At 34.7% G+C, this 17,561-nt stretch overlaps 2 protein-coding genes across 2 annotated transcripts; one reads left to right on the forward strand and one right to left on the reverse strand.

The window, feature by feature from the left end:
* The first annotated feature begins 798 nt into the window (after positions 1–798).
* Positions 799–5,102, forward strand: LOC105347052 (ribosomal L1 domain-containing protein 1). The gene is made up of 7 exons (XM_011455935.4): positions 799–944; positions 1,878–2,017; positions 2,133–2,277; positions 2,664–2,812; positions 3,216–3,317; positions 3,464–3,630; positions 3,875–5,102. Exons 1-7 carry the CDS (start codon positions 909–911, stop codon positions 4,771–4,773), a joined length of 1,638 nt encoding a protein of 545 aa, XP_011454237.3. The 5' UTR covers positions 799–908; the 3' UTR covers positions 4,774–5,102.
* Positions 5,103–12,282: 7,180 nt separating this feature from the next.
* LOC105347051 (uncharacterized) lies at positions 12,283–17,092 on the reverse strand. The gene is made up of 2 exons (XM_034458032.2): positions 16,804–17,092; positions 12,283–13,197 (listed from the first exon to the last, which is right to left on the reverse strand). Exons 1-2 carry the CDS (start codon positions 17,005–17,007, stop codon positions 12,778–12,780), a joined length of 624 nt encoding a protein of 207 aa, XP_034313923.2. The 5' UTR covers positions 17,008–17,092; the 3' UTR covers positions 12,283–12,777.
* Positions 17,093–17,561: the final 469 nt, after the last annotated feature.

A 17,561-nucleotide genomic window follows, 5' to 3' on the forward strand; every position in this document is an offset into this window, starting at 1 on the left:
ACAAAATAAAGGATTTCAAACTCTATATCTTGCTTATACAGTTATAACTCAATATCTGACTTTCAAATTTTGACAAAACATTCAAAATACACATGCTAACCATTATAAACATTACACATAGAAAATCAAAATTTAAGCTCAAATCGTGTCTATGTCCGGATCCCTTTAACAGGGATGAATACGACCCTCCAAAAACCCGAAGATTTTCGGAAGTGCCTGAGTTATAGTACAGATAAAATACAGTTGCAAAGGCATAGAGCATTCTTCTCACATGTGAAAAGCCTGAAAATGTATTTGTTGTTCATCAGAAGATAATCAGCCGACAGTGGCGTGGGAAGCAATTATTGAACTGAGTGGAGGTTGGAGGCCAGACTTCTCAAAAATCTTGACAAGCAAAAAAGGGGGGAGGGGAAGTTGGTTATGGTTATATGTCTTACTTGCCAAAAAAAGCCGAAGCTTTATAACCATCTATAACTTAAAATTAAGTCTTTACATCAGCATGATCAATGAAACATTTTTGAAAAGTTTTAACAAATATTTTTACATGCATGCTGTTTCCACATTTACATTAGATCTATAGATCTAACAAAAATAAATATAACAACATGGATTAAAAAAAAAAGGAAATATTTTCCGGAAACGAAGTAGTTGTGCCAGAAAATTTTAATTTTTAAAAATTATTGAACAATATATTGTTTTCTTTTCCTGTAAAAAGCATTCAATATTAATTCTGTATTATTTCATTTATTGAACGAATTTGTGGAATATTCAACATGTTCAACATTAACATGTATTAAGGAGAAATATTCAGTCCGATAGACCGGAAACGAGTACCTCGCACATGCAACTTCCTGTTTTTTGATCGTACTGTGTATCCAGCTTTGGAAGTAGCTTTTAAAAAAAGAAAGATGGAAACTAAAACTTTAGATATACCTAAAGCTGAGGTAACAGCTTATTTATTTACATATATATGACACATAATAAATGCCTTTAATTCAAGCTGCTTGGGAAGTTTTATTCATGAATTGCAAAGGAGCAAATTTGCATGTTTTGGGAACATGATTTTTAGTGTGAAATAAAAACTTCGGGACCAAATGTGAAGCTGGTTTTTAATATCCTTTCTGAAATAATATCCAAAAAACTTTACATAACATTTTTTTTAATTTAAAGCACAGCAGTGTCCAAGCTAGATGTATAAAACTAATGTTTCTAAACTTTCTTTCTGTAGTCTGCCCCAAGATATTTATGCAGCACATTTTCTTAAATTATTCTTTATTTAAAAATATCTTTGGACCTAAAGAATGTTCATTCATTAGTAAGAAAAAATACGAAGATTTTCCCATTGAAACACCTCCTCTCGCTTGTTCGGTTTCAATACACGGCTTATGCAGGTCGGGAACAATTCCTCCTTGCATTTACCGGAATGTTTTGATTACTTCAAAGAGGGATGATCTTTTTAGCGAGACTGTCTCACTATAGAGGAATTGTTCCCAACCTGTTGAAATAAAAGGTCTATGAGGATATTGCACCGCAAAAGAGATGAAAGTACTCGGATGATAACATTGAAAAATTTTGCAAAGTATTCTGAGTGACTTTAAATGGAGAAAAGATATAAACATTTCACATTATGAATCTCCTTCAGGAATCCGTTTTCGTTCCTGTGACTTTTTCCAAATGAAAAATGATAACGTGTCAATGACACATATCTTGGGTATTTTTACTTTCATTGATTTCAATTGCACTTTTTCACAAGTATGTGTATTTTTATTAAAAATCGTCCAAATGTGCTGCCTAAATATCTTGGGACAGACTATAGTTTATAGGTAAGGCCTGGTTAATGGTGTTTACATTATTTTCTTGATAATTTGCTTTTCCAGCTGGCAAAGGCAGTGGATGGTCTACAGAAGTTGCTTAAGGTTTCTAATGCAAAATCGGACATACTTCAAGAAAGAGAAAAAATCCACTTACAAGTCAGCATGAAGAAAATTTCAAATCTACCAGAGCAAATCATTAAAGTGTAAGAACACATATTGAAAAACAATAAACATATTTTAAAATTACAATTTTAATCATCTACATACGACAAAGCAAGTAATGAATCAATCATGATCATGACTTTTTTATTTCCTCAGAAATTTACCCCATGGCCTTTATACTGCGGATACTGATGTCTGTCTTTTCGTCAAAGACCTGGACAAGAAGAGTAGAGAGTTTGAAGTGTCAGAGGAACATTTTTCCGACATGCTGGTGGAAAAGGGGGTCAATTGTGTCAGAAAGGTGATTACTAGTACTGAAGTCTATATTTCAGGTGTGTGACTGTCAGTCATATCAACTCTCAGTACCACTGTGATAAGGTCTGTAAAGAGATGGATATATGTCAATTGGCTAAAAGGACTGTCAGTAAAAAAAGTGAGATCTCAGTGGTTAGAACCTTGACAAGTTGACATGGGAAATCTTGGTTTCAAGACCCTGTGGGGTTTGACTCTTTATCCCCTGGTACACATGCAAAAATTGGTAGTTCTTTAAAAGATATGTCTGATGTTGATGAAATTTGTACATTGTATTCCATTCAGATTTAATACTCTTTATTTTATTGTTGTATGTGGATTTCAAGATATAAAAATATATTTATAATTCAAATGAAAACATTTCAATTATTTCAGGTGATTCCGTTAAAGGCATTGAAACTGGAATACAAGCCTTTTGAGGCTAAACGGAACCTCTCCAATGAGTTTGATTTGTTCCTCGCAGATTCTCGCATTATAAGACTTTTACCCTCTCTACTTGGAAAAAGTTTTTATGGAAGGAAAAGGTGTGTATAAGTGAATGCCACTACATTCATTATAAATCCATGGTATGCTTGTTTCATTAGGGTCTCAAGGTACTGTTTTCAAATGTGGAAATGAATTGTCCAAATGAATTAGAAGTATGTACATAATTGAAAAGAGGGTTTTCTTTGAACTTTTGTGAGGAAACATATTCTTATGTAAACTCACAGCTTTGGTATTTCCCGGTAAACCCTGGTAAAACAAGACAAGTTTCTTATTTATTATAAAGACTACTGTATACAGTCTTCTAATGACCTGTATGTGTAGGTATACTGTTGTGTGAACTTTGTGAATGAAGTTTTATTTTTACATATGCATGAGAGACATGCAGTCAATTTTTTTTTAAATATGCACACTTGATATAGGATATTTTATTTGATCTTTTAGAAACCCCATTCAAGTGGATTTAGAGGCTAAAGATTTGAAAGAAGAGATATCTAAGGCAGTGAACAACACCAGATGTATCCTGAAAAACAGAGGATCATCATGGTAGAGACCTCCTCTTTTTATGATTACTTTTATGTGATTACTATATACTCTAATATGGATGATGTAAGTGGTATTGTGATAAGCATATCGGCATTCATGTATTTAAACAGATTTTTTTAACATCATTTACTGTGGTATAACTTCAGTTTGGTGACGGTGGGCTACTCAGATATGACACGTGACCAGATTGTAGAAAATGTGCTTAAGACTGTTGAGCAGCTCTCCCAGAAATTCCCAGGCGGGTCAAACAACATCAGAAGTCTCCACATCAAAACCACCAGCTCAGCCTCCATTCCATTCTTTGTGTCTCTAGGTAAGATTTGTTCTAGAAAACAGGGATGTATAATGAGTTACAGGATAATGTTTGCATCTTGTCAGTAATTATTAACTCACAATGAAGGTGGATATGATATAGTCATGTGCTTGTGAGTCATGTGCTTGTGAGTGGGGAAAGTGGATGGGTACATTTTGAAAATAATGAGTGGAAATATTGAGCTGTTGGCAGAATTTGAAAGCAAGAATGTTAATACTGGTTATTTTTAATGAATTTATTGTAGATAGTGGAGATACAGTGGTATTTCCTGAAAGAAAGAAGGAGAAAAACAAACCAGTCATAGGGGAAATCACCACAGTCATGGATAAAAAGGTCAGGGTTACAATGGACGGAAAGGTCAAATTGGTAAAAGGGGGTGAAGGTGACAAGCCAAAAAAGAACAGAAAAAGAAAGAACCCAAAAGCTAATGATAAAGAAAATAAAAAGGAGGAAAGCACTGTTGGGGTAGAAGCAGTTGAGGTCAAGATAGAATATGATTCCCAAGGAGAAGTTGATGAAGAACCAGCACAAAAGAAGGTCAAGAAAACTCCCAAAAAGAACTCTGCTGTCACCCCTAAAGCCGTTGAAAAGAAAACTCCGAAAAAATCTCCAAAGGTTGTAGAAGCACAGAAAAAAGCAACGCCAGTTAGCAAGACACCAAATGTAAAAGAAATTGCTAAAACTGTTGAAAAAGAAAATCAGAAATCAGGTAAAAAGAAACAGGTTGTGAACAGTACACCAAAAGTCAAAACTCCGAAAACACCAAAAGGAAAAACACCGAAAACACCTAAAGGACAGAGCGCAAAAAAAGATTTAGTTAGTGATATACTGGTAAAACAAGAGGACTCTAATGTAGAACTGGATGTGCAAACACCAGTCAATGTCAAAAAGTCAAAAGCAAAAACTCCTAAAAGTGCAGCACTAACAAAAACTCCAAAAAGTGCATTAAAAGAGAATGCACAAGGAAAAACACCCAAAAGTGCAGTGAAAGAAAAGGGACAAGGGAAAACACCGAAGAGTGCGACCATGGAGAAAGCGGCCAAGAAACTGAAGGAAATAACTCCCCCGACGGTCAAAAGGCTGCAGTCTAAAGCCCGTGTGTTAACCCCAGATACGCCCTCTGGGAAAAAGAAGAAAAACTGAACTTTGGGCAGATAACTCTTGTTGCTCAGAATACCGGTATATTGGGACACGTTTTGAATAACAGTTATCTCTCTTTTGCTTACCGGTACTTCTTCATGGGTACTTGTGACAAATGAATACATTGTATCATAATGCAATTGTTTTGTTCTTATGTCGAAGAAAATAAAATGTGAGAATAATCAATTCTTACTCTCTGTAGAAATTAAAGTAAGAGTCTTTTGACATGTCTCTTCTACAGAAAAACAAATAATATAAAACAAAAACCGTATCAGGTATTGAACACCTCCTTATTGTGATTAATTTTCTTCAAATAAAACATTGAAAATTAACTATTACTTTATATTATTCTTTCAAGATTTACGTGTCAAGCAGCGTAGCGCAATAGGTTTCAGCAACACCATACTGATCAGCGAGTCAAGAGTTAGAAACCTGCTGGTCATGGGCTTTTACATATATACATCTATTTTGAAAATGATATAATTTTATCAATATTGATATCTGAAGGTGTATCATACCACCTTTATTTTATTAATTTCTTATGGTCAGATTGTGAAAGAACCAGTCTCATGAGCAGTTAAAATTCACCCAAAGAGAAAAAAAAATGGAATGACATACTTTTTGCCCCCAGTTTCTTTATCCATGTTCAATTTATATTATTTAAAAGAATCCCCTTGAAATGGCGTAAAACTTTAAGTTATAAAACTTGGTATATTGCGGTTTTGTCAGGTTTATGGAAGATGAAATTATTTATGCGATTTATTAGAATGCAGTCAAACTTTAAAAAGACGGCTTTACATTATCAGTTTTATTAACGAGAATAAAAAGATCACATAAAAACTCTAATTGGACTTGATGTCAAGATGTATTGGCATGGATTGGGACGATTTCTGAAGCTTTGATAGTAATCTAATATGTAGGCATCAGGTTGCGGTGTGTTTAAATAGAAAGGTTATACACCCAGCGTATTTGTGGCGGACTTATTCAATATGATAAACAGTAGCAGAAATTGGGCCTCAATTTATTCATCCCGTAAAACTGCGATCAAAACAAGGCTTGTTTGTCTGGGATTTGATATGTCATGGTCCGCCATGCAATGTCAGTTTTTAAACAGACTAGATTCATATATCTACAATTAATAAGTTACGCCAGAATTATTAATTTTTTTTGCTGGTGACATATCTTGATGCATATGATATTTTTAAAGCTTCTACGCGTGTATACACTTCTACAAGCGTTTCTTTGTTCTCTTGTCCAAAAATCAATCGCAGAAAACTGGTCAGAATATTTTGGTATTAACCGATTAACTGAAGTTCTTTCTTATCTCAGAAGAAAGCTACAATTAACTGTTCCTTTTATCTGTAGACAATGGATATTAGGTGTTTGAATTTTGCATAAAACGAAAGTTCTCCAGTTTCATCACTGTAAAATATCGATCATGAAAGTGACTTTTTTATCGTTAACTTTGTACACTGAGTAGTTTGAAGGCCAGTAAAACGACAAACTAATGTGAAATGACAACGAAACATGTCTTAGTAAAACAAAGGCTATATTTCCTTGTTATCTGAACACAACTGTCACTATGTATCTAAGAAACCAGAGAATTAGGTTAATACGGAAATAAAAAGGAAGAAGAAAAAAACCGTTATGATATGACTGTATTTAATTTTTATGTCAAAAAGGTTGTAATATATGTTGTTCATTGGTCAAGTATGACGGCTTGTTTGGAATCATCTAACAGTTGTAACGTTTCTGACAAATATGTGACCGCGTAGTTTTTACGGTGCTAGGAAATTCTTCTGGAGCTGTATATCCGCCGTGTGCAGTACGGACGGGGTGAGGGAATGTTGGCGTAAAGGGTATAAAGTATAAGGTTGAGGCGCGCTGTGGGCCGTAAGGTAAAAACGAAGGGTAGGTTTGCCGTATTCCCGAAGGTCCACCAGTATACAGTTCCAGAGAAATAAACCAAGTGATGAAGGATTCCGTATTTATTGGCCGAGATTCAACGATGGCAACATTAAAACATTTTAACAGACAGACATTTTACAAACAAGTCGGATATGGCCAGTAGTGGCCTCCGGACTCAAGACTCTGGGTGAGTCGGACGTGGCCGAGGCTGGCCGCCGTATTCCAGACTGCCGATTGACAATTGTACATAATTATTTATAAGAATCTGAACAATAAGTATAAATTGACAGGTGATGACTTAAGTAAGCTGAGTGAAAGGTTCACAGATATAAAATAATTAAATAAACTCAATGAGTCTTTGATGTCCAAGACATGTAAAACTGATAATTGCACATTGTTGTTTTAAGAGATTAACAGTCCTTGAGACGTGGCACCTGGTCTCTTTGAAATCACATTACGAGTCCGCAAAGTGTCAATCACAAAATAAACTTGTAACTTAGTAAGAAATAAATTGTGAGAAAATATTACGAAACAGATGTTGAATTTTAAAAGTAAAGTCCAAAATAAAGTTATAATTAATTAAACAGTGAATTTTGCACGGTGATAGTTTCCCACCGCTCCGGGGAAAACACGTCCTCGTGTTTTGAATGGAATGTCACATTTTTCTCTGTTCTTTGATTTTCTTACACCGGTGACGGACGTTTGAGGTCAGCTGAAGTTTCTACAGTTGACCGTTGTTTCCTGGTGATAAACAGAGAAAACTGTCTGCATAGTTCATGGCGGCTGGAACTTTTGTTGTCCATCGTTGTTACGTTGAGACTGAGTTGATGTTCAATGGGGGAAACTCGCTGGCTGAAGAGGTCCAGGATCTGACTACTGCAAAATATATGCAGCAGCCCCGGGCGTTGTTGTTACCCTTAGGATTCATCCACCAATTGTGACCGCGTAGTTTTTACGGTGCTAGGAAATTCTTCTGGAGCTGTATATCCGCCGTGTGCAGTACGGACGGGGTGAGGGAATGTTGGCGTAAAGGGTATAAAGTATAAGGTTGAGGCGCGCTGTGGGCCGTAAGGTAAAAACGAAGGGTAGGTTTGCCGTATTCCCGAAGGTCCACCAGTATACAGTTCCAGAGAAATAAACCAAGTGATGAAGGATTCCGTATTTATTGGCCGAGATTCAACGATGGCAACATTAAAACATTTTAACAGACAGACATTTTACAAACAAGTCGGATATGGCCAGTAGTGGCCTCCGGACTCAAGACTCTGGGTGAGTCGGACGTGGCCGAGGCTGGCCGCCGTATTCCAGACTGCCGATTGACAATTGTACATAATTATTTATAAGAATCTGAACAATAAGTATAAATTGACAGGTGATGACTTAAGTAAGCTGAGTGAAAGGTTCACAGATATAAAATAATTAAATAAACTCAATGAGTCTTTGATGTCCAAGACATGTAAAACTGATAATTGCACATTGTTGTTTTAAGAGATTAACAGTCCTTGAGACGTGGCACCTGGTCTCTTTGAAATCACATTACGAGTCCGCAAAGTGTCAATCACAAAATAAACTTGTAACTTAGTAAGAAATAAATTGTGAGAAAATATTACGAAACAGATGTTGAATTTTAAAAGTAAAGTCCAAAATAAAGTTATAATTAATTAAACAGTGAATTTTGCACGGTGATAAATACATTTAAAGTGCTGCAGAATTAACCTGTACTAAATTAATGATTTGGTCTGATTAAAAATGGTCTTAATCAACAAAGACAACAATTAATTTAAAAGAAAACCCTATAGATATTTTAATTTTCGTTTTATTTCCGGACTTTGGTCGTATTACGTAATGTTCACGTGCCCAGCGGGATTTCTTGGGCTCTTGTTAGCTTTATAATGATCTCAGAGACTAGTTGGATCATACAAAAGCTCACTTCAAACACACGATGATACCGTGATGTATGATCAGATATCGACTTGTATTGACGCGGGGCCGGATGGCGACATTTCAGACCGAATCCTTGTTTTGCTGTGCACAGTGTGCAGTACATCAATGTTAATAGAAACAAAGATATTCAAACTAATGCAGGGTTTATCTAAAGAGAGCGAAATCCAGTGCTGTGCGTGCACTTTAAGGGAGGGAAGGGGTCACTCTCAATTATATTGCTCTGAAAAGTGCAAATACTTGCAGAAACTGAAAGGTTATGTCCTTGGGTCCCATCTTTTTATCTTTTTAGAGAACACGTATATTATTTGCAATCTATATTTTGTATCTATAGAAATGATACCATTTTATAAAAACATCAGAGAACCATTAGGAAGCAAAATCTCTCTCTCTCTCTCTCTCTCTCTCTCTCTCTCTCTCTCTCTCTCTCTCATTACACACTTCATTACTAATTTGTATTAACCAAGATATTCAACAAGAATATACAATGTAGATGGTATCTATTTAGAGCATAAACACCTAAAATCAAGCCATTGTTATGTTATCTGGAAGAGATAAACGACTAACAAATTGGTGCAAAATGGACAATACTGACAAATTCGCAAAACATCCGTGTAATATAACCCACCAAGTATGCAATAACTTATGTCCGTCAGTGAATACTATCTTTGCAGCTTGTCAACCCGCTGAATAATGTTTACATTTGTAAGTGTTTATTGCTAGTTGCCGGTAAAAAAAAAAAAAAAAAAACCCTCTTTATCACTCAACAATAGATATATCTTGGTAAACACATAAGATAGAGGGTGGAGTAAGGTCGTTTATAGATTACAGTTAGTGCACTGAATTCTCTACAGTGAGTTGTGTTTCAGACATGTCCTACTTATTGGGATCCATGCAACGACTCAATATTTGTATTTGCTCAGGTTAACATTGCTGCTCATGAGGAAAAAATTTAAGGAACAGGCTAAAACCCACCAGTTGGCCAAACGATAAATTCCACACCTCACATCCCCTTCTCTATCTTCACTTTTCCCTATATTCTTCTACCCGTTTTTGCTCTTGAAATATTTCTTATCTCACCTATAACCTTTAGCCTGGTCTGGTTCTTTAAAAAAAATGTCAAAGGACTATTTGCACTTTTTAAAACCTTTATGGGACGAAGCCGTGTCTGGAAACAAGAAAAAATGGTTGGTTAATATTTAAACTTTAAAGCATGCAGTGGCAATTAAAGTTGACAGAATGTCTATTGCTTCTATTTCCTCTTGGGGACGTGCAAAGCAACTTGTATACTGCAAATACACCCAACCACCAATTTAATACAGCTTTGAACTTTTCGACACCAAAGTTAACTTTTTATTTTCAAGGTGAAATGAAAAGATTCACAAAAGAGAACTTGACTCTTTATCTAGAGTTCTGGGACAAAGAATGGCAAGATGGCCGACGAGATTATCTGTAATATTACAATGCCAAGACAAACAATGGATATATGCAACAACTGTAATACAAGTTATGTAGATAATATTAAAATATTGCCAATACAAAGGCAAGCGGGTACACTTGCAAATGGTTGCGTACAGCCAAGCATGGTCTCCCAGGATTTCTTATCAAATATTCTTCTATATGCGATCAACACATGTGGTATATAAGCATATAAAAAATCTTGGGGTGGTTTTTTTTCTTTTTTACATTAGGTCTTTTCGGTTTTCTGGGTGTAAAAGATAATATAAATAACACATAAAGAGCTTATTGTTCACTCTTGGTTTTCTGCCATCACCGAAAACCCCCGAGGTCGGACTGTAACTGCAAATCATCGCTTGATAGTGCATTATATTAAATACATTATTCCTGATATTAGATGAATTGATTTAAAAACGGAATATGACGAAGATATTTCAACGCGTGCACACGATCCTAATTAGAGATAGAATTAACAGTACGTGTATTATCAAGATTAAATGCATTGTTTCTCCAAAATACAAGAGGCCCCTTGTCAACGACTGTGCTGATGGTCTTCTTCGCTTATTGACCAGGCGTGGTGGGAGAGGTCCCTGTCATATAGCATTGTTACCTTTTGTTTCAAATCCAAAGTATGCTTGGCTAACTTCTACCAATTCTGTCAGTGTTTTTTTTTTTATTTAAAGTCGCTTATGTACGCGATGTGCGGTTTATAACTGGACCAGTAACTTACATTACCGCATGAGTCAACACAGAGATTTTTGTCCAGTGGGAAAGGTTTTTTTTACCCCGTGGGTAGCCAATTCATGCGAATTATTCTCATTTTAGACCTAGTTTTGGAATAACACTACAAGTGTTCCAAAACGATATTTTTAAAAGACCTTTGAACTTTATGACAGCAAAGATTCATACCAAACAAACCCAAATTTTCATATTTGACAGTTTTCATATTGTAACGGTTGTCATCAAATTTTAATGTAATATTAAAATTTAATGTAATATTATATATAAATATATAAAGATAAAGACACCAGCAATCCATAGCAAAAGAAGTTATTAACTTATCCTTGAATGTTCTAAAATTCCATCTTTACTTTTTTCATGAAGAAAATACACGGCATACGATTGGCTTAGTAAAACTTTATAAATATTTTTCATTTGAGTAATTTTGCCGTCCAAATCGTTTTCATAATAAAAGTACCACGTGATCTGATGTACATAATTATTATATATTGTTTAAACATTTCCTTGCACTTCTTTGCCTTTTAAGTATAGTTCTTGTATGTCTATGCTATGGTCAAGGAGTGAAATATAAACTTTAACTTCACTTCAAGTATCCGAGATTTGGTACGTGTAAATATCGTCAGGCTTGTTAAGGAATGGTTGACTTCGTTTTTCAATTCCTGATAAATGAGGTTATATTTGCTGAAGAACTCCTTCCTTTTGGTTATTTTGCAGACTGTTGCAGAAAACTGTTCTCTTAGTCCCTGGTAAAAGCACTCGATGATCTTATGTATATATATATTTCTTGAACAATTTAATTGCCTTTGTTAATCATTTCGCATATATAACTATCAAATAAATTATCGGTATCATTTGACTTTTTATGCTAGTAACTTTTACATAACATTCATATCATAACGCAGAGTAATCCAGAAAAGTGGGCCCCTATAATATCATCTGCACTTTTTGGTTCCGTTTGCAATTGTAACCCCAATATAACCATATTGTCAAACAATAACACACTCTTTGAATTTTCATGTTTATTTTCAAAATTTACAAATCCAAATACAAAATAATCGTAATTTCTTTAAGATTTCATTGTTTGGTTCCAGTTATTCACTGCATTCTTCCTTGTGGATAACAAAAACAATTATATGCGAAATACACACAAGGAAAAACCATGAATATATATACAAATTTTGAAATCCCTCCCGATACTCAAATTAACAGATAGAAAGCCAAAAAATGGTCGAATAAAATTTAATGAAACCAATTCTGTAATCCCCCGCACATTTCGTCAAAGAAATGTCTTCCAAAACAGCGCATGGTGGCATCGTTAAAATAATCTATACTAAAATTGGATCTGCCATTCACGACTTTTTGAGGGACAAATGATTGAGGAAATGTGAATTATAAAAGAATTTATGACACGACTTCACTGAAAACTTTCCCCCCAAAAGAATAGTTTTTTTTTTCAAAATAAAATATGTGTATAAAATGCACTTTTCAGTTTTCAAACAATAAACAACATAGAATCTTTTATCTATGCTTCACAGTTTGTGAAAGTCTTGATTATTCCATATAAATAAAAATACAGTCATGTAAACAAATTGTCTGGAAAAGAAAGATGAATCCTTCACATACGTGTGCATTTATTGTCAGATAAGGCACATAATTGCAAGTTTAAATGCACCTAAAGCCATAGTGTCAGTAAAAGAGCACCCTTCTTCAAGATGCCGTGAGAGCAGACGATTTAAATATATCCTACACAATGTGTATTCGTCGTTCGCCATTACAGCGGCTTCGTCTGCAACTTACGTCATCACAAAAGAAGCCTCGTTCTTAACTAAAAATGTCCTGAGAATGTAAACTTCAGTGGGCGCAGCATCATTTGTGCAATGTTGAAGATCATTTTGAAGCTGAACACAACCTTGACACACCTCAATATTGCAACTTGACAGTATATATGGAAGACCAGGTTCAAGAACACTCTTCTAAAAAGCTGTCGCAAATTCCAGAATCACAAGAGCTTTGGTCCTCTTCACTTGTTTGTTTGTAGATTGCATTTTCAATTTTGAATTTGTATATTTTCTCGGATTTCTTTTCAATTTTCTTTGTAGGGATATGACTTTCATGTGTGGTGCATTTGTGTTTGATTGCGTTGGCCAATGACGTAACTTCCGGAGCCTCTGTTTTCTCATGCTGGGATTTTTTGCAAACATCGTCGCATGACTCGAAAAGGTCGTTGTCTGACAGCGACCAATTAGAAACATCGAGCTCGGCAGAACTGTCGGGCATGGATTCATAGCTACATCTTCTTTTCCATTTCAGCTCTTCAATGGTCTCGTTTAAAACCAGGAGTTGTTTCATGAGGGATAAATCTTGATCCATCAAAGAATTCTGAAAATATGAAATATTGAAATGAATTATTTATATGAAATAATAAGTACATATAAATAAGCAAACATTTGCTTACATATTTTATTTTTTAATTCTTGTTTTTTCTTATTGTTATTTTGTGTATTCTCCGTTAGTTCGCTATATTTACACACAACTTAAGTTTGGGTATGGCGTCTTGGATATGGTTTCCGACGACAAGATTTATTTATTTTAGCGGTACCACACGCGGCGAGTTTTTACTTTTTTCAAAACGTTAACACAAAAGGACCTGTTCTAATGATCCTGCTCTCAACCTTTCCTCCACTTGTCATGGGTGATAAGAAAGATAAAAAGCCCGTGTGAAAGCAATCTTACGTCAATTTTGAACTTTCCTCCTTTCTACCTATCGATTTTGTCAAAATCCCCCCGTTTTCTTTATCAAATGCTGATTTAATATCTTTTTATCGTTGAAATGTAACCATTTCTATCGTTGCTGGGTTAAGTGTAAAATTCCGGGCTTTGGGACTTCAATTTGGACAATTTTGACACGACCGGGGATTCGATGAGTAAAATTCCTCTTCAACGAGACAATGCAGTAAACGATAAGATTTAAAGTAGGTTTAATTTTTTATTGATGAATGTAGGGGAAAAAAAGACGGTCATGGTTCTTGTTGGAATGATGTAAGTCTTAGAGATCTTATTATATAAACTGCATTTATTTTCATTCCAAAGATTGGATTCGACATTTCCCATTAGCTATTTACTTAAAAGTGACTAAACCCTTATTCAGTTTCGTTAAGGATATCCTACCAATTCTTGTTCCAAGAGATGGGTTTCGATGTTCTTTGACTTTATGTAAGGATTTTAAAGTCCGCATTGTAATGTGGAAACCACTGCGACGCGAAAAAGCAGCGAATAAAATTTGTCTTTTTGTTTCTTATTTAAACATCATTCATCACTATTTTTCCTGCTATATTTAATTCTATCTGAGCAAGAATATAAAGTTACGTGTCCTTTTAACCATCATAATAGAAGCAACAATGTGAGCAACCCAACCCTTTACCACAAAGAAATGATTTAGCAAAATTTGAAAAAGATGGTCCGATAAAAATCATTTAAATTAATTTAATATTATATAAAGGACTCGACTACGATAAACACACGCGATGCTTTTTCAAAGCGAATTGTTCTCGGTGGGCGGCAATTAACCAAAACATTACTAATTAAGAAGATATATCAAATCCGAAAAAAACATAATCAGAAATATCAATCTATTCAGCGAGGTGGATCAAGTTCTCAATAAAGCACCACCCATTGTCTGACTTCTGTGCGTTAACCATTCGATGCCATCGCCTTTTAGCCACGCCTTGCTTCGATGGCGTCTTCATGGGGACCACAAGAAATTTAACTCCGATATTAAATCCCCTCTTTCGATGCTAATTCTGTATTGGACCTTTACTCGAAATTTTATTGCATTCAAATTTGTCAGTGTTAATACAGCGGGTCTTTGTCCGAACTTTTTTCAACCCAAAAGTCTGCCGCGGCATGTTATTCTGCACTGGTTGCTAGTTTTCAAAACGAATTAATTTTCATTAGTGTTTTGACAACGTTTTAACGTATATTTGATTTATGAAAACCTGTATTGATATTCAAATTAATTGAATCTACCGAAGAGAAACTTTGCCCCATATCATTCGTTTTATAAAATCTAAAATAAATATACTTTATTAAAAAGACAAATATTGATCTTCTGTATATTCGATTGTGGTCTTTCACTTTCGTTTACAGATGTAGAAAAATCTTTTGTAAGCTATTTGACTCTCTAAAAATAGTTCGCTTTTCAAGTACATGGTAAATATTCAACGCATCTATTCTATCTGACTACTTTACCGCATTACGAAATTGAAAGAGTGGTATTTCAATGGTTTTACAGTATAAAGTATAATAGGTGGTGTATCATGATGTTGTTAGACCAAATATGTTTTACTTTTATATCTGTTTGTTCAATTTGCAAATTTTCTATTTTTAAGTTTCAAAATTGCTATACCAAATGACACACTGTTGGTGAGAGTTTATTCGAGTAGCGTCATAACAACTAAAAAGCAGGATGTTTTGGATGACAAGCGTGTTTTGCCCACTTCCATTCTTTTTTCGTCATCATTTAAAGTTTTCTTAAATGCTGTTAAATAGATATTGAATTCTATCCGGTTTCTATCTATTCACTATTTTAACAAATGTTGACGTTCGTTAATCTGAAAGATTTCAGCACATTAACCTATAAACGCACAGTTAAAAGGCTGTCCCTATTTTATTCGTTCTATTAAAAATAATTAGCAAGACTTAATTGTAACCAAATTAAGCACAAGCAATATCCTTAAGCTATTAAGGCAAGATCTAATCACCAACTTTTCCATCAATACAATAAGCATTTATAAGTACAAGTAGTTGGAGTGAGGAAGTTGATCTTAAATTAACCGCTTTTTTCTCTTTAAAAGTGCCTCTATGCTACGTGCAGATTTTCATCCCAATCATCTTCCATTCCGTTTTCAGACCCCCTCCTCTCGCCTTCTGCCAACCCTCTGAACAGAATTTAAATCTTTTTTGACGCTAAACATCCTAAGCAATTTCTGAAGTAAAAACCTCATCCTATTTGTGTTTTGTAGTCAAGGATACTTGTTCTATTTTCTGCATTCTGTCATTTAAACTAACAGATAAATTCTGTTTCTGTTTTGACATTCAATGTCTCTAGCTACAATGTAACTAAACATACCAATTATAGAAAGTGATAACGTGACGAAAAGAACCGAAGAGAAACAACAAATGGTTGCTTGGTGGAACTCAATATCACGCCAATTAAACAGACTCTACACCTCATAAACCACTTTTATGTCCCCTTTTTTTGCAAGTCAGGTAGCTGGCACTGTACAGCAGCGTAAGTGAAGTTTCCCAGGTTGTTCAAATAATTTTTTTTCGGGGAGGAACAAGAAAACAAATAGACTACCCAAAGGCAAACAAGCGTTTACGTGTCCCCGTGCAAACAATGACGTATTTATTCGATGTCCGACCATATAAATAGTGTGTTCCAGAAACACGGCTTAACCAAATATTGAACCAAGTTTTATCAAAATCTGTCTTACAGATATATAATTATAGGTCACGATTCCAGGCCAAATCGAATAGATGTACCCTGAAGTTAAGCTATGCGTCCTTTATTTAGATTCTATAAACTTGAAGCATATAATTTGCAAAAAATTTGAATAAATTCTATTTTTGTTGTTAAGGCGTTGACATCATCGACTCTGTCTGGAAATATTGTTTGTTAACAAATTTCCTAAAGTGCATCTAATATTATTTTTTTTTTAATTCACTAAGAGCGGTATGCAAAACTAACGTAGATAAATATGCATAATTATTTTATATATAAAATGTATACATTCGTATATAGTATAACATTCTGATATCATCAGTTTTTCGAGTATTTTTACACGTACAATAATTTTTTTAAGTTTCAATAAAACAAAATTTTAAACATTTAAAAGGTAAATACAAATATTCAGTTCTGCAAAATACCCAAAACAAAGATTAAAAAAAAGTAATTCATGGTTAAATAATAAAAAGAAATCTCACCATCTCCTCCCTAAGTTTGCCCATGGCTGTATCAATGGATGTGATCCTCCTTCCCCGGGGGGAGGGATTCGTCTGGGTGGACTGTTTCCTGGACTCAGCGTCCTCCATTCTCTTCAGGTAAAACTCCCGACATTTGTTGGAGATCTCGATAGATTCGGTGTATCTATCTGTCGTCAATTCCTTTCCGTTATTTACTTGTTCCATTGTTATTAACTAATTAGTTTCGACTAATTAAGAGTTCGGCTGGAACTCGTGTCTTTGGATTCTAGTGTATAACTGAAGTCTTCTTTGGAAGCACAGTAATGTAAATATACGACTGTTTGATCGCTACTTGATTGACACCACACGTATGTAAATTCTCCGCCCACTAATCGATTTTAAAAATTGTTCACACAGGTGACTCATTACCTTGTATATGTTATAAGCTTTACGGAAGCTTTTATCTAAAATTCTTCAAAAGGAAAATCATTTACCCACCTACCTAATGTCTTCGTTCCCACACTAATTAAATCTTAATACCCTGTAATTGTGTTTTCGTTTTTTAAAGCTGGCACTCTACTAATTACCCCCGGGTATATAATGTTTATTTAATAGGAGGCTCATTTTGTGGTGTTTAAAAGATTAAATATTTGTGAAATAATGAAAAATAACGGAAAGATTAATGAAATGTCATAATAAATCTCGTAATTGCAGAGCGAAAACTAAAAGACAGTTTGACAGTTTATTTAGTTCCTGGTTCTTATAGAAACCATACGCCT

The sequence above is a fragment of the Magallana gigas genome, chromosome 7, assembly GCF_963853765.1.
Source record: "Magallana gigas chromosome 7, xbMagGiga1.1, whole genome shotgun sequence".
Taxonomy (NCBI): Eukaryota; Metazoa; Mollusca; class Bivalvia; order Ostreida; family Ostreidae; genus Magallana; species Magallana gigas.

Bases quoted from the DNA above. Each gene is read 5' to 3' on its own strand.
- LOC105347052 (XM_011455935.4), top strand. From the start codon at position 909: ATGGAAACTAAAACTTTAGATATACCTAAAGCTGAG. The intron at 945-1,877 runs GTAACAGCTTAT...TTGCTTTTCCAG, and splicing joins TAGATATACCTAAAGCTGAG to CTGGCAAAGGCAGTGGATGG. The intron at 2,278-2,663 runs GTGATTACTAGT...CAATTATTTCAG, and splicing joins GGGTCAATTGTGTCAGAAAG to GTGATTCCGTTAAAGGCATT.
- LOC105347051 (XM_034458032.2), bottom strand. From the start codon at position 17,007: ATGGAACAAGTAAATAACGGAAAGGAATTGACGACAGATAGATACACC. The intron at 13,198-16,803 runs GTGAGATTTCTT...TCATATTTTCAG, and splicing joins GCAAACTTAGGGAGGAGATG to AATTCTTTGATGGATCAAGA.